Source organism: Ochlerotatus camptorhynchus, unplaced genomic scaffold (genome assembly GCF_037179485.1).
Source record: "Ochlerotatus camptorhynchus isolate MF236.1 unplaced genomic scaffold, CSIRO-AGI_Acam_v1.1 ptg000328l, whole genome shotgun sequence".
Lineage (NCBI taxonomy): Eukaryota > Metazoa > Arthropoda > Insecta > Diptera > Culicidae > Ochlerotatus > Ochlerotatus camptorhynchus.
In genome coordinates, this window is record NW_027040816.1 from 1,023,072 (window position 1) to 1,045,025 (window position 21,954).

A 21,954-nucleotide genomic window follows, 5' to 3' on the forward strand; every position below is an offset into this window, starting at 1 on the left:
TCAACAAAATACAATGGAAAAATTGCAACTACTACAAAAAAGTGTTGTATTAATGACTTTTAGGAAATTGTCAAAATTTTTGAATGCAATTTCCATTTGAGACCTACACTGAAAAAAACAATTTTTCTGAAAATAGGTTTAAAGGCTGACTAAAAGTAAATTGGTACGCCCTTTGCGCGCCGCTAGCACGCGTCTAGTGTTGGACATCGGAAATCTTTGACAGTGGTTTGTTTACACTTCTATGTAGAACAACTGGTGCAATTTGATCATAGTAGTCGATCGCGTTCAGAAATAACGTCAAATGGAACTCGAAAGAAGAAAAAAATATTGTGTACAAACACCTGGAAAATCCGGAGTTGTCCGGTTGCAAGCTGGCTAAAGTGCTGAAGATGCCGAAAACAAATATTTGTCGAGTGCTCAAAACCTACAAGGAAACCCTGAGTGTGGAAAAAAATCAGCGGACCTACGAAAAAGCTGGAACCAGGGATTGTCAGCTGCGCAGCAAGATGTTGAGATGCGTTGAAGCCAACCCCGGTCTTTCGATCCTAGATGTGACCAGAAGGTACAATGCCAACTTTCAAACGGTGCGGAACATCCTTGCCAGGGAAGGATACAAGTCGTACAAAGCCAGTAAACAGCCCCGTAACGTGGGTAGATCACCTTTTCGTGGTACGTTACGGGATGTAAGATCTACCACCGATTCCTAGTCTTGAGTACTTCAAACTAAGGGAACAGGATGTTTCAGTAATCAAAGAAACACATCTTAGTCCTTGTTACTTGTTATAGGAAGTTTGTTAACGAACAACGTCATGAAGATGGTCTGCCGTCGTCTATGATACATAATGGTAACGTGGCCTCATCTACGCAAGATATCTGTCAGCTGTTCTCTGAAAATTTTTCTAGTGTCTTCACGGACGAGAGACTGAGTGACGGCCATGCCCGACTGGCTGCCAGTTACGTAACACTCTCTGGCCAAACCATGAGCAGAATTGACATCAATCCCGAGCAGTGGCGTCGCGTAGCTTCACTTTTTACCTGTTCAACGACTTTTAAAACATTATTTAGGGTCATGCTTACATTCAGATAAGTTTCAAAAGGCACAGTGTCTTCTAGTTTCACTGATTTGTGTATCCAAAATTGGAAGCAATTTTTTTTTAAATTTATTGATGTTTTGAGAGTTGTTCAGCAGGTAGATTGAGGTTAGGGCGACGCCACTGATCCCGAGATGTTTTCCTGGGCTCCCTCGAAACTCAATTCGTCGTACAATCCGGGTCCTGACGGACATCGGTGTTCCTCAAAACGCACTTGGACAGTTTGCAGTCTCCACTGCTGCATGTTTTTCAATGGTCCGTGGACGTCGGCGTTTTCCAATCCTGTTGGAAGCTAGCGCACATGTTTCCAGTACACAAGAAGGGCAACAAAAAGGAGGTTGGCAACTACCGTGGCATCTCGCTTCGTGTTCGAACTCGGAACCGTTTCTCGCTCACTGTAAGCCGTATATTAGTATCGACCAGCATGGTTTCATGGCTGGTCGCTCCACTGCCACTAACTTGCTGTGCCTTACTTCCTACATCTCTAACAGTATGTCGGTTCGTGCTCAGACGGATGTCGTTTATACTGACTTATCTGCAGCCTTCGATGAATTGAATCACCGCATATCAATCGCAAAACTGGACAGGCTTGGTAGCCACGGCTGCCTTTTGCTACGGTTTCAATCGTACCTCACCGACCGCTATCTTACTGTTGTCATTGGTGATCACCAGTCCCGTATGTTCGCTGCCACGTCCGGCATACCCCAGGGTAGTCACCTGGGAACGCTGATTCTCCTGATTTACTTCAATGACGTGAATCTGGTAATTGAGGGACCACGATTAACTTACGCAGATGGCCTTAAACTCTTCCTTCGAATTCACTCAACTGTTGCTTCCTTCAACGTCAGCTGAATGCTTTTGGTGATTGGTGTATTCTGAATCGTATGGAAGTTAACCCGTCCAAATGCTCGGTTATCTCTTTTTCGCGCAAGAAAGAGACTATTATGTTCAATTATGTTTTGTTAGGCACTGAAAATGAGCGCGTCAGCCTTATTAAGGACCTAGGTATGATTCTGGATGCACAACTCTCTTTCAAGCAGCACATCTCGTATGTCATCTAGAAAGCTTCCAGAATTCTAGGGTTTTTTCTTCAGGATTGCCAAAAAACTTCACGGATATCTACTGCCTTAAATCGTTGTACTGCTCCTTGTCTCGCTCCATATTAGAATACTGCTCGGTTGTCTGGACTCCTCACTACAACAACGGTGTCGAAAGAGTTGAGTCTGTTCAGCGACGGTTAATGACATATGCGCTACGTAAACTGCCGTGGACGGATCCTTTCTGATTGCCTAGCTACGAAAGTCGTTTGCAACTGATCCATCTGGAGCCCCTGTTGGTCCGAAAAGATTGCTAATTGCAGACATTTTTGCAAGGACACACCGATTGCCCTGTTCTCCTTGAGCAAATTGACATCAATGTTCAACCTTGCTGCGCCTGCCCATACAGCGAACTAATTATAGCATTTTCGGCGCAATCGGTGGTTTACAGAGACTCTTCAATAGGGTCTCCGCACTATTTGACTTTGACCTGACTCGCCATCTGCTTCGCCGGAGGTTTAGTTCATTTTTTGATGAGATGACTATTAACTTATTGATGTTTAGTTTTGGTACTTTTCATGTTTAGTTTAGGTTACATCATTGGGGCCAATGACACCTGTTGATGTTTAGTCATAAATAAATGAATAAACCAAAAGTTCACAGTGAACTTGTTCGAAACGGATGTGGACATTTCTGCAGCCTTGTCTAGAGTTCCTAAGAAGTAACCATGGAAAGCTTATTCAGCTTAAATGCTGTTTAGGGGTGCTCTGCGGAACTTATTTTGAACTTCAAGTTGCTGAGAGTACGCTTGGTTGCTTTTTAGAGCTTGAAACTTTATGAAACTTGAAAGTGGTGAAATGCCGAACTTTTGGTTGCATGTTTTAATAAAAACCAGTATAAATCGTAAACCACAAAAGATAGAAAATTGTTTTCTTCAGCAACATAATTTGTCTCTCTTCAATTGTCGAATACAACTTTGTCGAATAACTAAAAAGTTTATTTTAAGAAGTCTACAACCTACGGATCACTCTAACATGGCCAATGAAATCAGTCCAAATTTGAGTTCAGTTCACTCATAACTCACTTAAAGTGCAGGAACGCAGCGATGAGTAAATTTGCCTCATGTTTTCCTGTGGAAAATCTCAATAATCGGCCAGAAGATTAGGAATTGACGAACATTTGACTCATTCTAGAAGTAGTACCAATGGACTGAATGGATCCAATATAGACTTTTTTCATATTTGGAATTTTTTTCCTGGAAAAAAAATCTTGAAAAACTCAGGAAAATTTACTCAGTGCTGAGTTCCTGTACTTTTTGCGGTTTATGAGTAAACTGAACTAAAATTTGTGTCAATCTCATTGGCCGTGAATAACATGAACATCAAATAATTGGCTAAAATAAATGGAAAGTTTTCCCGACGACGCTATTTAGGGGCTGTTCATTAATTACGTAGACAGTTACACGGGGGGTTGTCAATTATCGACGGCCCATACAAATTTAAAAAAATTGTTTTTGGACAATTGTCTACGCAGGGTCAACAAACCCAAAAAACTGTCAACGTTGTTAATGAACAATGGCACAAACAATTTATTGAACCTAAATACGGCTTTTGGACCACTCTGAAGTGTTTTGAAATGACCATTAATTGAGAACTCTCGTCTTTTATGATCGAAAATTCTGACGACATCTGGCATCAACCATTCTGACAGAAACCTTCAGAGGCCTATCTGATCAAATAATGTCGGAGTGATATGCACTAACGAGGAACTGAAGAATCTTAGAATCATCCAGGGCACCAGAATTATTCCGATCGAAAAACACGGTGAACAATCTAGTTAAATCCTGCATTTGAGAAGTATTTTTTTTAAATTTTTAATAATTAAATAAAGGGAGCTCCAGGTTAATATTAAGCACAATTTGCCTAACACATGTTATCTACTCAAAGTAAGCTTTTATATTTGATTAACTATTTCTATTTTGAACACATTCCCAAATGGAATAGTCCAACGTAAATTGAAAGTCTACAGAACATGTGACTACGCGAACAACAGAAGAGCATTACCCGAGCAGGAGAAAATAACTTATGAATACAAAATTTAGAAATGATAAAAACATAGCTGGCAACCTTAATGTGGTGTTGACGAGTCTGACTGACGGATACTCAACACTTTTTTGATGCCATAATACCATTATTGTTATTTAAATGGTCTTTTAATACCAATCCAATAGCTCTTGTAGGTGCTATTGTCAAACAACTTAAAGATCACGCTTTGTTATTTTGATATTTAATTGATATTTAACAAAACATAACGATAACTGTCTAACAGCACAACAACGTTTTACACCACCACCAACATTAGGCATCATACCAAATTAAGATATTCAAATGTTATCGGTTAGCTATCGGTTCTTGCTCGGGTAAACACCTGAATTTTAAATTTGTGAAACTAGATCTGTCCCAAGTTCGTACGTAGGCTTCGATACATTCGTGTAAAGATACATGCATTGGACAAAAAAAAATAACGAGCGGTAATAAACAATGACTGACCAAATTATGGAGCTATCCTCTACGGAAAAGATAATATGAATAATAATAAAATAATAAAACCAACGAAGCACGACATACTACCAAACGATCTAAGCGACCGGAAACAATTCCGAGTGGGTTGTGTGGGAGTGTAAAATAGCACTAAAATTGATAGGGTAGATAAAAATTTCTGAAAATAGACTCACATCTCTCATATTATACGTAATTTCCAAACTATTTACAAAACTATCATAAAATTCCGGAAATAAATCTAACACGTCTAATAAGTCATCTCTATGAATCTTATGTAGATCACAATAAGTTAGTGCTTTAACATTACTGTTTGATTTTCCCAGCGTCGAGTGAATGCAGGGATTTTCCCCGAAAATATCATCTTTGCCTGCGAAATTGAGGAGAAGGAGGAGAAGGACGTGTTAGCACGAGATAGAGATTGCACTCGATTCGTCACTTACCTAATATCGCCATGACTACGTCGTCTTTCAATATCTCTATCGAGCCACGTGCTATAAAGTATAGGTACGTGAGGACGTCCCCCTTGTGCAACAGGGTGTCACCGGGCGGAGCGTGGGTGGTTTTAAACTTTAACGAAAGTGCTCTGAAAAACGAGGAAAAGAACATTCACAATGGCAACAAGTGAGTTGATGTGGGGGGGTGGGACTCACCTTAAGCAGCCAGGGCTGGCTGCTTCGAAGGCGGAGCAATTGTTGAGCAGGTTCCGGTTGAGATGCAAGCAGATATCGGCCTGCAAGCACTCGGGGAACCCTTTCAGCACCGAGTTCATGTCGATGCCGTTGGTGTAGGTCCAGGCGTGCTGGAAGTACTCCTCCAGCCGCTGCCTCAGTGGGTTGGGGATCTTTGAAAAGTGAAGAAATGAGCGGGTATTGTTATTTCGCAATCAACAGCTCGGCCCTGAAAAGTGCTTTATAGGTGGGTGGTATGCAAGGGGGGCGAGGTCGGTTCGCACTTCCGTGCGGATAATTTACCTGGTGAAACCGAATGAACTCGCGAACACGCAACATCTGTGTGTGATATCGTGCCGTGCCGGAGTATAACCGTTGAATGATGGCCGAAACGTTACCGAAGATGCTGGCGTACATGAGGGCTGGTTGGCGGGTTTGTGTTTTTGTGTGTGTGTGCGTTGTTTGTTCCGTTTTTACGATCCGAGGCCGCAGTGGAAGCGTTATTTAGGTTGGAAGAAATGAGGTGAAATTTATGCATTAAGGTTATGTTCAGAATCCACAGAAAGCTGCGATACGCAGTGCTCCCGATTCCGGAGGAATATGCCAGCGTTGGCAGTTTGATGAGCATTGGCGTAGCTAGGAATGAAAGGCCCGGAATCGTAACTCTTACATGGAGGTGGAGATTTGTTTCTGTGATGGGAGCGTTGGGAGAATTTGAAATCAATTGAGCTTGGTGGCATCGATATTTTAAACCACTCTAGTGTGACATATTAGCTACAGAACTTTGAATTTAATTTGCCCACAATCTTCCACATTTGGAGTCTTTTTCCTCTGTCCTTATATATAAAAAAGGTAAGAGTTTGTATCGAAGACACGACGTTAGAGTTGATGTAGGATTACGTGTTCGGTATCAATATTCGGCAACTGTGTTAGGGAAACCTCTTTTTCCCATCACGAAAACGCCTCTAATTCTTACGCATTTTCGTGCACAAAACGCATGACATTTTTGGTTCATTCAATAGATAATTAAAAAAGCGATAATTTATTCGAGGAATTTCTTACTAAAATTTTCCTTTCGCGAGATATTGGCGATCAATCATATAAATTCTTGATTTTTTGTTTTTTTTTCTAGCGTCCTGGAGAAAACCTTACCTTAATTTGAAGTGTTTCCGGTTAATTGATAAAACCATGTGGTATTCGATCATTGCGAGAATGTTTATGTACACTTCAATACTGTTACGCATTCGTCCACAGACGTTTTATTACAGGGTACATATCAATGAACTTTGGAGGTGATGTGGCTGGCAGTAAGGCAAAAGAACGTTCAATGAAAATTAACTCTTAATCAATTATAATTTATGGTGATCTATTAGGGTGTTCAACACAGATGAGGCTGGCGAGCTGCATGTTGTTTGGAACGAGGGCGACGCGCTTGGCTTAGATGAACCACAGTGACTTACGAAGAGCTACTAAATCCGATCAGTAGCGGTGCGGCTTCTTCCTTCTTCTTCGGTGAAAGAACGCTCATGTGGGCTGCAGCTCGCTGCTTGAAGGCAGCCTTTCGTTGTGTACTGGAGACCAATGTTCATCGCCACGCACCGAAAGCACTGCTGCTGCTGCTGCTGCTGATGATGATGACGACCGACCAGACATCACCACACACGGTAATGGAATAAGCACTGTTTGGCGACACCGGATGGAATTCGATTTTGAAATCTGTGTTAGGGAAAGCGCTTTTTGCAGGCAATTGGTGATAATTTTGATCACCATTGCAACAGTTGGACATTCGTGTAATGACCTATTGAAAATTGATAAAGTGTTCATTTTAACAAATTCTTAGAAAAATTGCCAATCGATTGGCTTGTTTAGAATTAGAATCCATCCGCCATTGACAGAGTTATAAGTGGTCAAAACCTTACCACTTTTCGTAATGCGGTCGACTTTATTTTTTTTAATTGCACCCCCAATATGTTGCCAAAAGATGTAATCCTACGTATTTTTTTAATCTAGGATCTAGAAGTTTTTTTTAGAAATCACAAATCTCGAAATACAATGATAGTCCAATGGTCATTACAATTGCTGAAGCCTCAGAGTCTTGGAAATTTTCTCAATTACATTTTTAAGATTTCTATTAGTACATAATACGGAATGTTCAAACATTCTCTTACTCCGAGATTTCCATCAATTTTACCTAGATCTGGTTTGTATCAAGTTCAACATTTCTAACACAATTTTTCAATTCAATATTCCATTACTCAGTTTCTCAGTGAGTTCTGGGGCTTTGTATAAATAAGATGTCTCGAGCTAAGACATTTGTATTTTTATCCAAAAATAATTAAAAAAATTTGCACTTGTTACGTTAAAAAAAAAATCATTGAAATCTTTCGTTTTTGCTGAATATATTAAACCGGGAAATTTTTGAGATTTGAGCCGGGAAAACCAGGAAAAACCCGGGAATTTAAAAATGAACCGACCGCTTTGATGTTGTTTCTGAACTTGAACTGGAACAATCTTCTTGGGATCATTTTGGAATATTGGACTTGATTTTTTTTTCTTATTCAATGGCATAGACAATATATTACCTCTAGGACTTAAAGATCCAGGATTTGTGAAAATTTTCAATAATCGTAATTAGTAACCTTTTTTTTTAATTTTGGGCTCTTCAAGAAGCCGAATATTTTTTAAATGCTGAATAGATCGAATCAAAATTTACCATTAATCACTCGATTTTTTATCCACCGTTAGATTCTTGAAATATCCTCTTCAGGACTGGCATTTCAGAAAGTAACCCAATAAATTATTGAATCCATTTATTTTTTATTTCACTTCACCAGTTTGAATTGGCTATAGAATCAGTTCGGCAAACATAAAAAAAAAATAAAAAAAAATCGACTTGTCCTTCTCCGATTTGCATAAAATTTTGCATCATTATTTGTTATGCGCAATCATTAACATTTTTTTTTCAAAAATTGGATCTTCCAAAATAGCGTCTTTGACATTTTTCACTAAATTGTAGCACGAAAACGTCACTTTTGATCGATATGACGTCTGAGACAAAGTTGTTGAGAAAAGTAAAACCTTTCTGGGAAAAAGTTACACGCTAAATTTTTATTTGTTATTATAAGTAAAAATTACAAAAAGTGATAAAACTCAAATATCTCAAAAAGTATATCTTCGTTTGGTTTAAACATAAAGCTCATGAAAAATTCGACTTTTTAGAATATTTAAAATTATGGATACTTGAAAATTGACGAAAATCATAGACAATTAACTTTTGGTCATATTCTTAAACTTGTTGCCTTTTATGTAATATTTGCACAGAAAACGATTAGGAATATTTCAAATGTTGTTTCCTGTGTAGAAATTTCATAAAAAAAAGCATACTAGTAAAAAGTTCAAACATTTTCCAAAAGTTTTTGTTTCACACATTTTGTTAATTTTCATGTGTCCATGGTTTTCGATATTCCAAAAGATTTCAGTTTTAGTTTTTAAACATTTTTTTGAATTTTTGCTCTAAATTATCATAACTTATTACGTTTAATTCTACTTTACAAAATATCCTGTTCCCAGTGTGACAAAATATACATTTGGACCAGGCTTGATGGAGCCTCGCTCGCGAGTTTGAAATGAACCAACGTAGCATTTTTCTTAGGAGTAGAACTGCTAAATCATTAAACTGAGCTTCAGAGCTTGTGAGCGAAGGGGCATAAAATGAGAGTGAGCTTTGCTGCCATTCATGTTCATGTTTTCTATCACACGCTCTTACTCTCACTCTGGGTGAACTCTGAGCTTCTTGCGTCGAACAAAAAAGTCATCCGGAGTCTTGAAAAGCGCACCTCACGTCAAATCATCCTCTCGCTGAAGTTAACTCTCCCTCTCTCTCGAGGAGCTTTTGTTTACTTCTACCATATTCCTGCCGCAACTCACTCGATGTGAGGGCTGGCTAAACTTGCAGGACAAGAACATTTTAAAACGTTCAGTTCAGTTCAGCCTGATTTGGACAGACAAAAAAAAATTAGATACAAGATTTTTTTTTTGTTTATTAATTTATTTGATAAGGCTCAATCGAATTAACTTTACAGAGCCGAGGATTCTTGTTCACTATAAAATACATCTTAAAACTATAGTCAAAAGGTACAGCACAATAAACACTTTATCTTCCGCTATCCAATAAGCCTGCTCCATCAGAACGGAAGCCGCTTCCAGTGATTTCATTGTATGGCAATATCGCCAACGGGGGGCAAAAAGCTTCCATTGCAGCAATGGAGGCAAAACGTGGTCAGCACTCACACACTCATCACGAAACTGTTGCTTTACAAAGTCGACGACGCATCGACCGAAAGAACTGCTGATGAAGAACAATGAGGAGTATCTACGTACCTGAATAAACAAAACACGCGTACCTGTACTGTGTTACTATCTACATAACAAACATCCCAGGCTTCAAAATTATCCGGATAAGCATGGATAATATAATTATCTGGATAGACCTATCCAGTTGATAGAATTACCGGAGTCTATCCCTATCCACATTTATTTCCCTCCAGATAATATCCAAGTTGATATTATCCGGATAATTTCCACTTGGATATTATCCATTATTTTTCTATCCGGGTCAAGGGATCAAAAATATCTCTAAATGACAAAATGACAAGCGATCAACGAACCAAATGATAACGCTATGTCAGAAGTGGAAAGCAATAATGATATTTTTCTCATGACAAGCTGCCCGTGCGACACAGTTCACTCGGGGCGGTTGAAGGAAACGAGCAAATTGTTGGCAAGCTGCTTCACGAAGTAAAGCCGAAGACAAATCTAGACTAACATTTGAAAAGGGCGTAATTCCAAAATGACCATATCGAGAAAATCGCTTCTGAATTTTGTTGACCTAAAAATTAATCCTATTTCAAGACTTTCCATTTTCTGGTTGATTTTATAAGCTTGACATATAGTTAATAGTGTAATCTATCATCGTGCATCACTAAAAACTAAAAAAAAAAGTTTTCTTTGTCGTGAAATTGAGAAGAAAACATCATACGCCCTGATAATTTCATACATGTTGTTACCCCCCAGATCTTCCACCCTTTGAACTGCCAACACTGGTGATACGCCGTGGAAGTACACCCTCGGGATTTTTTGTTTGTTGTTCCGCCTTGGTTCTTCGTTCGCAAATTTTGTGAGAGTGGAATTACGCCCAGAGATTTTTTGGTCTTCTTTTTGTTCGTTGTTTACACGTGAAATGTCAATCGGATGCGTTTCAAATGAATCGGGCGTGACTAGATACTACAGAGTCAATACGTTTGGCATATTAAAACAATATAATTCGTTGTTCTGGTGCAAGGCGTAAGAACCATATGCATCATAGATTTGAAAGTTGGAAATACGCCATGTAAGAAGAAACGTTTTTGGTGATTTGAAGTGATATTTTCTTCTACTTTTTCGTGTTTATCGAGTAGTTTGTGAACTATTCTTTCTATATATCTGGCAAAATATGGTTTGTTTACATTTTGGCTCTTACGCCCCTTTCAAATGTTAGTCTAGAAATCAAGCTATATCCTCATTCGTGTGTATTTCAACAAAGCAGGCAAGCAATATATCATTATCCTTCTACTACTCCGATCGAGCTATGTTACACAGCGAGTTTGTCATGGTAGTCGTAGCAACTGTTTTGTCTGTATCGTTGGTTGCTTTATGTGTTTGGATTCGCTTTGGATAGTATCCGGAGTACTCCGAACAGTTTATGTTTAGAATATGGATGGTTGATATCAAATATGTATCCATCAATATGGGTATTTTTGGAATCGGAGTGATGTCTAGAGTCTCTAAATTTATATCCGTAAAGTGGGAAATCGTTATTACTTTTTCGAAGGAACGCATCAGCTTTTGTAAACAATGCATTTGTTCGACAATTTGGAGTAACTGGTGGCTTGCCCACGTATTCTGACACTACCCTCAAATAGGGGAATTTTCCCCTATCTGATAGTGGTGTTAGTATGCGTGGGCGAGCTACCAGTTACGTCAAATAGACGATCAAATGCATTGTTTACAAAAGCTGATACGTCCCTTCGAAAAAGTAATCGAGAAATACTGTCAAATACCCATCAGAAAACGAACCAGCACAGGGCTGAAAGTCTCCTTAATAAAGATATATAAAAAATACCCATCAATATGGGCAATTTTGGAATCGCGGTAATATGAAGAGGCTGGAAATTGATATCCAACGCCATTTTTAAATCCAACATGGTGGCCTAGAGTGATGCAAAATTTGAAATTTTCGCTTCACAATACTTAAACGATTCCAAATCGTATCCTGAGTCATTCCTGACTAACCTCTCAAAATTTGAACCCATTTGGTGAGAAACTGAGATGGCACAAACCATTTGACCAAAACCAAGATTTTTGTTCATGTCTATCTAATAATTCACCATATCAGTCTGCTTCAAAAGCTTTCAATTGTACTTGTAGGAAATTTTCTCAGCTACAACTTTGCTGAAGACCACTATTTGATTAAATGCAGGGATCGAAAGTTATCAATGGTTCAATGGGCTGATGTCTTATGATCATGCTCAATCAACTGCTCAGCAGGCAACATTGGTATTTCTGGGGCGTTGAATAGGACACAAAAATCATGGCTACTATGTCACACTGCAAAATACAGGGTTGCCTACAGAGCAGCTGCTTGATCATGTCATAAGTTTACCAATCTCTTAAATAATTAATAACTTTTTCTTGTCTCGTTTTACATAGAAACGATCTTCAGCAAAGTTGTAGCTGAGAAAATTTTCTATAAGAATGGCTATCGAACTGTTTCGCAGCTCATTATGGAAAAATACTAGAAGGCAATGAACAAAAAGCTGAGATTTCCCATAGTAATTTACATGTAAACTTCAAATGGCTTGTGCAGAGTCTGTTTCTAACCAAATGAGTTGTAACTTTGGGAGGCTTATCCCAAGTAACCAAAAGTTCCGCATTCAACGATTAAAATCACTTCCAAGTTCCCTAAAGTTCAAATAAAGTTCCGACAGAACTTTCAAGTTCCATAAAGTTCAAATAAAGTTCCGACAGAACTTTCAAGTTCCATAAAGTTCAAATAAAGTTCCGACAGAACTTTCAATCCACATGAAGCAATCCGCACAAGTCTTTTTTAGTAACAACATTTAATGTACGTAAATATTAAATGATCAGCGGCCCGAATAAATCATAATTTTAATATTTATGCAGTGCATCAACATTCTATTCAAACATAAAAAAAATAATTGAAAAGTAATTTCCTGGATTCGAACCCGTGTATTCGGCATGCGATCTACGAACGCTAACCACTGCGCCACAAATGCGTTGGAATAGTATGCGGGCAAACATCAATTTAAAATTCATCAAGGTGTTGTGTTTCGTATTCAAGTCAGTCAGCTGGCACTGAAAACTCCAACAGTAGGCGGGACAACAGCTCACTTTATTATATCTCAAATGACGCAGCGGGCTCGCACGCAGAAGGACTGGGTTTAATTCTTCAAACAGCTCCAATTCTCTACTACTAATGCTGATAAATCAATACACATTAATAATACCTGCCTTTAGAAATAACTTTCATAAAAGTGTGAACTAAACATACACACTTAGAAATAACTAATTTTACACGTGACGGAATCCATCTTTGACATAAAATATGAGACGTAAACAAAAATGTCATGTAATATTAAATGCTCCGAGACTGAAAAGTTCGTTGCTCCACGAAAAGTACGTTTGATTGAGCTATATTTCGCGTCTGTTATGACTTAAATTTATTGTCAAAATTGACGCTCGTATATGTCACTCTCAGAGCACCTAAATTTACATGAATTTTTCTAAGTGTGTAGAATTTGGTGTAGAACACAAAAACATTTTTGAATTTATTTTCTGAAAGTTCCGTTCAATTTCCGCCAGAAGCTGCTTAGAATGCTCTTCAATTATGATATCGGAACTTTCAAGTTCTTATAACGACTTAAAAATGAGGCTGCTTAGAATTCTATAGACCACCACCAACCAAGCTGCTTAAGCCACAAATAGCCTTTTATCAGAACTTTTGGTTACTTGGGATCAGGACCCGATTTGAAACCATTTAAGCACTGTGGTGCGAAAAATTTTCAAAGTCAAATTTTGTATCAGTCTAATGGTGGCCATTGGGTTCAGAAAAAGTGGCAAATACCCATCAATACGGGTATCTTCGGAACGGGGACGACGTGTGGATGCCGAAAATTGATATCCGATGCCATTTTAAATCCAAGATGGTGGCCATTGGATTCAGAAAAAGTGGCAAATACCTTACAATGTTAGTATTTTCGGAACGGGGACGACGTGTAGATGCCGAAAATCGATATCCGATGTTATTTTTAAATCCAATTTGGAGGCCATTGGATTCAGAAAAAGTGGAAAATACCCATCAATATGGATATTTTTGGATCAGGGACTACGTGTAGATACCGAAAATTGATGTCAAACGCCATTTTGGATCCAATATGACGGTCATTGGGTTCAGAAAAGTAGCAAATACCCTACCATATGGGTATTTTCGGAAAGGAGACGACGTATAGATGCCAAAAATCGATGTCCGATGTTATTTTGGAATCCAATATGGTGGCCGTTGGGTTCAGAAAAAAGTAGTAAATACCCTGAAATATGGGTATTTTCAGAATGGGGACGACGTGTAGATTCCGAAAATTGATGTGCGACGCCATTATGGAATCCAGGATGGCGACCATATCAAATAATATTTTATATTTTTTTAAAACAGGTAGCCACCCATCTTCCAATCCAAAATGGCGTCGGACATCGATTTTCAGCCTCTAAACACTAAGATTATTTTACCGAGATCTGCAAAATTTTACCAAAATGATGGTCGAGTTTCGAACGCGGTTGTGTTTTAAGTTTGTTCTCTGTTTTGTGCGTGCATTCGTCTCATAGTTTTCGGCTGCATTTGCCGGATTAGCACTGGCACTCTGCCTCCCGGACGGTTATACGTGTGTGAGTGGTGGTTTTCTCGCTTTCCGAGAAGTTTTAGAATCGAGAAAGAAAACATGATTCATCATGTTTGCAAGCAACAGAAGATTTGACGCTATCTGCGTTGTTTGATTTTTTCTCCCGGTCCAGAAATTTGTGGCATCGCGAGTGATAATTTTAATATTAGTTTATTTACGCGGTGTTGATGTTGGTCCACTCGCAACTAGTTTTGAAAAAAATTAAGTGTTTTCGAACGAAAGTGTACCACAAGTGCTTCTGAACGTGTTTCGCAGTTGGGTGTGGTGAAATTCGTACATTCCCGTTTGATTTTGGAAATCCGTATCACAAAATTTCCCACCGATTCCTTTTCTTTTGCCGTTCGACGACGACGGGTGTGCTTTCGCGAGAGTGACGTTTATTGGATCCGTTTCTTTGCACGGGTGTGTTTTTTTTGTAACAAGCGTAAGTGTGCCTGCGATTTGCATCAAGTGTTGGAGATTGTGAGTAGGCTGAGGGATGTCTCGCTGGATACGCCCAAGACTGGACGGGCGGTGGCTGGTGGCCGTGAACGGTTCCTGGGGAGAGCACTAGATGCGAACCTCCTCCTAGATTACCATGGCAATACAGGAAGTATTACAACAAAGGTAATTGCTATTAGATATTTTGCAAACAGTGACAGATAGCAGACATGAGGAACCAGTGGAGGTGCCGGGCAAGGGTGTTTACCCTAGACAAATGGTAAGTTGCAGATTCGCTGTTGTCGTTGTTGTCGTAGTCGTAGGCAGTACCGTTGGTATATTTAAAATTAAACACCAACCGCTGAAAATATAAATTATCGCGTATTTATGTTGTTCATTACATTCCAGGTGAAATTCGAGAACGTAATTTCATTTGAATAGCTTGTTTAACAAGGTATTAAACAATCGTCACGTCGGTCATAGCTTGTTATGATTGTCTGAACCATGCGTAAAGAGAAAATCGAAACATTGAACGTCGCGTGGTGAAAGTGGATCTTAATGAAGGCCTAAGTACTCTTTCGTAGCTTTTAGTTTTAGGATTTCAAAGATCGTCGGTTGCAGTGGCTTGCTTACTGAGGAGAAAAACGCGGTCCCAGGTCCTTTCATATTAAAAATGTATGGTTTGATATGAGGTGGCCTTAGAGCAACCGGTTTTGCTTACTGAGCAGAACATCATGAGTCTCAAGCCCATCCACATTCAAGATTCGTCAATCGTTTTATTTGTTAACATGACTACATGGTAATAACAACAACTCGATGATTAAAAAGGAGCTCGTCTGCCTAGTGGCAAACGTTTTTGCTTACTGAGCAGAAGACCGTGGGTTCAATCCCAAGCTCCTTCGCGTTATATGATGGTTAGGAAATCAATTCAGCTTATCGTTTACCAAAACGAACCGTGCTGCAAACCCAACCCTATTACCCAATATCCCAGTGATTCCTCGTGGAAGTGCAGAGGTGTTTTCGGCTTCCATCAAAGCGAGTGTCACGTCAACACATTCCTACCCCTTCCTTTCTTGACCTGTGTTCGGGTGCGGCCGGTGCTGGTATTGCCTAGTTTGAGATCACCAGTTTTTACACATTGAGGATGATTGCTAGTCCCAAGCATCTTCTATTGGTTCTCTGTGTAATTACAGCTGGTCTGGCAATAACAGAGTAGCAACCGTGGGCGGTCAATCATGCTCATGCTCATGCTCATCTGCGAAATTTTACCGAAATCTCAACAGCTGAACGTTCGGTGAACAGTGATTTTTCACAGTTCTGTAATTTTTCAACGACTATCTGTGAAAAATCACCGAACTGTTTACCGAACGTTCAGCTGTTGAGATTTCGGTAAAATTTCACAGATCCCGGTAAAATAATCTTAGTGTATACATATGGGTATTCGAAAATACCCATATTGTAGGGTATACCACTTTTTCCAAACCATTTGGATTCCAAAATGGCGTCGGACATAAATCTATAAGTCGTCCCCTTTCCGAAAATACCCATATTGTAGGGTATTGAATACTTTTCTGAACCCGATTTCCACCAAAATGGCATCGGACATCAATTTTCTGCATACACGTAGTAAATATTATATTGTAGGGTATTTGCCACTTTTATTGAACCCAATGGCCGCAATATTGAATTCCAAAATGGCACCGGACATCAATTTCTGGCCTCTAGACATCCCCCCGATTCCAAAAATACCCATATTGATGGGTACATATTTGATATCATACAACCCTATTCTAATCATAAACTGTCCGAAGTACTCCGGATAGAAAAAATAATGGATATTATCCCTATCCAATTTTTTACCATCCGGATAATTTTAACTCGGATATTATCCGTTTTAAAATTATCCGCATAGGGATAGGGATAATATCCAATGATAGATTAGATAATGGAATAGAAGTAGAATTAAAACTAAAAACAACGTAATAAGGTATACAATTATTCTTCTAAATCGCTCATTAATCAATTTAGATCAAAATTACTGTATAATTTTCCGCAGAAAGACGTTATTTTTCTCTATAACTCTCCGGCGTCTTTTCGATGAAAAGAGTTGTTTTCGTGCTATAATTTATTGAATAAAGACAAAGACGCCATTTTGAAAAAAATTACAAGATCCAAAATGGAAGATTTTTTTAAAAATGTGAGTGGTTGCTCATAACACAATTAGGGGAATTTACGTATTCTCGTCAATCTAAGCAGCATCCGGACTTCTATTAGCAATTTCTCAGCGTCACACACATATATAACGGGTTTGTTTATTGACATTTATCTGCTGCTTGCTGTTCTATCAATTCCAATCGACAGAATTGATCAAAACGGGTAGAACACGCTTTTACAACGCTCCAAACTTCTCAGTTGAGTGTGACTATTGTCGGCAGTCTCATTTTCTTCGGCACCATTTCCATTTGAACTGCGTGTTAACCAGCTGTTCTATTATCGGCAACTCGAAATCAGCCGTATTTTGTAGTGTGTATATTTCATTTAAAGAAAAATCTGGCATAACAGGATTGCTCAGTCGTAAAAATGTGATAAGATTGAAGCTGAAAGGGTAAGGAATCGGTTGAATACATTCAGTGAAGAGTTTTGATGGGAAAATACAGTGAAATTAATGTTTCAATTTCGGTTGCCGAAAACAGTCAATGGGTGCCGAAGCCATAATTTACCCTATGCTAAGTGTTATGCAAATCGGAGCTACGTTGAGTTTTTCCAGAGAAGCACAACGGTTCACTAGTAGAGGTTCGCGGAGCATTAGAATATAGAGTACGATTTGAAAACCTCTATACTAAATTATCTCTAGGACTTGTCTCCAAAGTTCTTCAAACTTATTCAGAAGATCACTGGCATTTGTCTGCATTTAGGGATCATTTAATGAAATCTATGACAAAAGGTCGAAAGGGCTAGTGTCGAAAGACAAAGCGTCGAGAGGCAGAGGGTAGAAATGACAAAGATCGAAAGGACAAAAGTTCGAAATCCTAAATCTATTTTTTTTGTTAAGAAAACCATATTTCAAATAGTTGAAGATGCTAATTTGAAATAACAGACTGAAGTGGTAATTTTTATATGATAGAGTGAGGAGATGAAAGTATAGAATTGATAGTTCCGCTTAGAGTACGGCAGTGTGAAAATTGCATATAGAGGAGTAGACAGCGAGCTAGACAAGTTTTATCGCTGTCTACTCCGCTATATGCAATTTTCACACTGCCGTACTCTAAACGGAACTATCAATTCTATACTTTCATCTCCTCATTATATCGTATAAAAATTACCACTTCAGCCTGTTATTTGAAATTAACATCTTTAACTATGTAAATCGTTGACTTTACGCAGAAGTAATACTAAACATATAGTCAAAGTACATATTTCAAAGAACGAGCTAATATAAAATCATATTTCTCTTCAGTTTTTTCAGAGTTTTCAGTTTCTGAATATTTACATCAGATTTTGTCTTTTTGACCTTTTATCCTGTCGACATTTTATTCTTTCTAGCTTTTGCCTTTCGACCTTTTGTCTTTCGACCTTTTGTCTTTCGACCTTTTGTCTTTCGACCTTTTGTCTTTCGACCTTTTGTCTTTCGACCTTTTATATTTCGACATTTTGTCTTCCGACCTTTTGTCTTTCGACCTTTTGTATTTCGAGCTTTTGTCTTTCGAGTTTTTGTCTTTCGAAATTTTGTCTTTCGTCCTTTTGTCAAAGATTCCATCAGAGGATCCCTACATGCAGACAAATTCCAGTGATCTTCTGAATAAGTTTGAAGAACTTTGGAAACAAGTCCTAGAGATAATTTAGTGCAAGGGTTTTCAGATCGCACTATATGCTCCGCGAACCTCTACTAGTGCATTGTTGTGCTTCGTTGCTATTGAATTCGAATGAACTCAGCCTTGTTCAGTTACACACTTCATTTTGTATGCCGAATCTCGATAATTTTTGCCAAGATTTGCACAGCCGAGCTCCCGGCAAACATATTTTGCTGAGATCTCAGCAAAAGTGACGTTTGGTTGCTGAGTGTCGGAATATCTTTTTCTGAATCTCACCAAACAAACGTCATGTTTACTAAGATCTCAGTAAAATTTATTGCCAAACACTGAATTCAATACTGAACACCATCACTTATAGTATGACCAAACTTCAAATAAATCTAGCTACGCCAACGAAAACCCATATTTGTTTAACTCTACTTACATCCAACCAACATGACGCATATCGTGAAAATCTTCTCGGCGTCTGTATTCGGCGCCACATTCCCGAAACCCACCGACGTCAGCGAGGTAAAGGTGAAGTACAGAGCGGTCACGTATCGTGACTTCAAGTATGTTGTTGTTGTTGCCGTTGATGCAAGGTTCCCATGGTACGATTACATGGAGCACAGCAACAGGACGACCGCATGAAAAGAGATGGGAAAAAGCACGATGAGACGGAAAATCGATTCCTGAAAACAATTTGTTGCACGAACGGAATGAATATGTATGAGCGTCTGATGTGTGTTTATTGCGTTTGCTGCTTAGCTGTGTGCATTGGTGTGCTATATCAGAAGCCATTTTCCGATTATCAAAGCTATTAAAGAGGTTATGGGGTCTTCAAAGTCGCCTGCTCCGTTCCATGGGAGAGTCGAGAACGGAGCGAAGCAGAACAATATTTATGACATCCAAGCAGGCCTTACCTTTATCGACGGACCTCCACCGGTGTTGTTGGCATAGTAATACTCCTGGGTGGCGTCGGCCAACGCGTCCAACCAGCCAATTTTGTTCTTCATAAACGGCCGTTCGGCGTTGCCTATCGCGTACCTGATTTAAGTTAGTCATATAAAACCAGTAGTGGGAGGGGGGAGTTGGGAAAAGTTGAGATGATATATTAGTTACAGTTTCACTTCCTAGGACAATAGTTTTCTGTTGAAGTTGTGTCAGGAAAAAATGGCAGCGTAGAGGCAGAGATTTGTGTACTTTACTTTGCTCACGTTTACTTCCCGGACGGAGCGCTGCGAAGCGTGTGCATTAATCGTAACAATGTGACACAGAGATACTTGTGGAGTTGAGCTACGGCTTACCATTCTTTGTATTGTCGGTTGTTTTGCGAAGCGATTTCACCGTATTACCTTAAACGTTTATCCAACATTGCTTCTCACTCAGCGTCGCTTCGAATGATTATCGGAAGAAAATTCTATAACATTTTTGCTCGTCGCACTCTCTGCCGGTGGATCGAAATTCAATTTGCGTAAATGTAATTTGTTTTTACTTTCAAACAATTTGTTTTCTTTCTCCAATTCCATCGCTTGCCGAGAGAGTGCAATCGAAGCAATCTAAAAAAAAATGTCATTAAAATGCAAATGCAAATCCGGACTGCTTGGATAGAAGGTTCAACGAATTCTTGTTTTTTTTTAGTAGGATTGACCTATTGCTTGGAATCGATTGTTGCGGAATCGATAAGCAGTGCCCCGTAGGTCTAGCGAACATTGAATGAACAGAAAGTGGAGCTTGATTGGAAAATGAGATACAGAGTGGGTGGGTTTGTTTGACTTGTTGCACGTTTGATTCGTTCTACATCTATCGTTCGACGTTTCTATGATACTCAGCATGATTGTTGCGTAACACAAAACTTGAAAGCCATTTAATGGGAGTGAAAAGCAGTTATTTAATAATCAGAGTTGTTTTGCATGAGATTTCAAGCTACCTTCCGTTTACCTTACCATGAACGAAATGACACTCGTACTCGCTCTAAACAAATTGCTAAACATATCCAGTCTACAGACTACCAAACTACCAATACACTATATTACTCATCCTGGTTACATGGTCCAGAGCTTGGCAACTTGTTGTTGTCAAACTAGAGCGTGGGAGTGGCGCTCGCTCATTGCTTCGTAGTGTGATGGGAACCGTTCGGATTAGTCGCTCGACTTCGTGGCTGGTAGATGCTGACGGCTCAGTTGGGGAAAACGGTATGTATCCCGCCGGAAGAGTTTTCATTTTAATTTGTTTTCCTCAGCCAATGTGTCAGTTCAAAACTGTTTGAATTGAAAATAAAATACATCTCCAAGTGGACGAAGCTCGTAGTTTTGAAGTTGAAATCGAATTAAATTGATGCCGTCTAGTTGAAGACGGATTCTACTGGATAGTCTTGGACTGACACCTTGTCAACTCTTCTGAAGGGATTTGGAACATAATGTTGTTGAATATAAGTGTGTTGTATTTGTCCGGCTGGATGTTCAATTTGTAGTTCTACATCTTGAGAAGTTTTACAACATAAATCAACTGTCATTTGTTCACACCCTTTCCATTTAAATGGGAATTAATTGAGTTTTGTTTTCTTTTCTTGGGATAACGTCTGTTAGGAATTCATTAGTACTGGACGGAGTTTTTGTCAAGGTGAATCTCGTAAACCATGCATTGGATTAAAATGGTGTCACACATTAAATTGTTTGATGAATCCATAGCAAATCATAATTAAGAAAACATACTTTGAAACTGATATTTCTTGAAAGCATTGCATTCTCATTAACCAAGTTGCACAAATTCGAAGCTGGTACAAGTCCTAGATTATTGTACGAGTGATGTACTGCCTATAATCCCATATCCTATCCCATGCAACTGGTGGGATAGGAAAAAATATTTGGACTATTTTGTATCCTCTGATTGGGACATAAAACCATTGCGACCATTCATTTGATCTAACCTATTGTAATATCCCGTGTCTTTAGTTTAGTGCATCTGGTATTACTCCATCACTATTGAGAAATGATGAAGTATTCGGTTTTAATACAGGTGTCATTCTTGTCTTCATCGAATCGATTCTAATTGAAAGTTCCCACTATTTATACCCTTCGAAAAGCACCTCTAAAGGCACGCCTCTCTGTGTCAGTTAAAATTGAATTCCTTAGCAACAAAATTAAGCAATGACACGGTGTATCTGAACCCTAGTCTTAACCACTTCAAACTAGGGAACAACAAACAGAAGATAAGGGATCACATATATGAAGACTAACTAACTAATCACTATTAACAAGGATTAAAAAGAAACAAGGATTAAGATGTGTTCCTTTAATTTTTTTAAATAGACGGCGCACGTCGCAGTTGCTTCTCCGTTACTGTTCAGGACCAGATTAATTGTTCAGAAACCAC

At 38.9% G+C, this 21,954-nt stretch overlaps 1 protein-coding gene across 5 annotated transcripts in view; it reads right to left on the reverse strand.

Moving 5' to 3' along the window:
* Positions 1 to 21,954, reverse strand: part of sei (seizure) — a 218,140-nt gene that overhangs the window by 22,687 nt on the left and 173,499 nt on the right. For all 5 annotated transcript variants that reach the window (XM_065230113.1, XM_065230114.1, XM_065230112.1 and 2 more), the window contains 6 exons: positions 19,503 to 19,626; positions 19,025 to 19,145; positions 5,661 to 5,779; positions 5,340 to 5,530; positions 5,130 to 5,272; positions 4,863 to 5,056 (listed from right to left, as the gene is read on the reverse strand). In XM_065230113.1, coding sequence (XP_065086185.1) covers positions 4,863 to 5,056; positions 5,130 to 5,272; positions 5,340 to 5,530; positions 5,661 to 5,779; positions 19,025 to 19,145; positions 19,503 to 19,626 — 892 coding nt within the window. The remainder of the gene's footprint in view (positions 1 to 4,862; positions 5,057 to 5,129; positions 5,273 to 5,339; positions 5,531 to 5,660; positions 5,780 to 19,024; positions 19,146 to 19,502; positions 19,627 to 21,954) is intronic.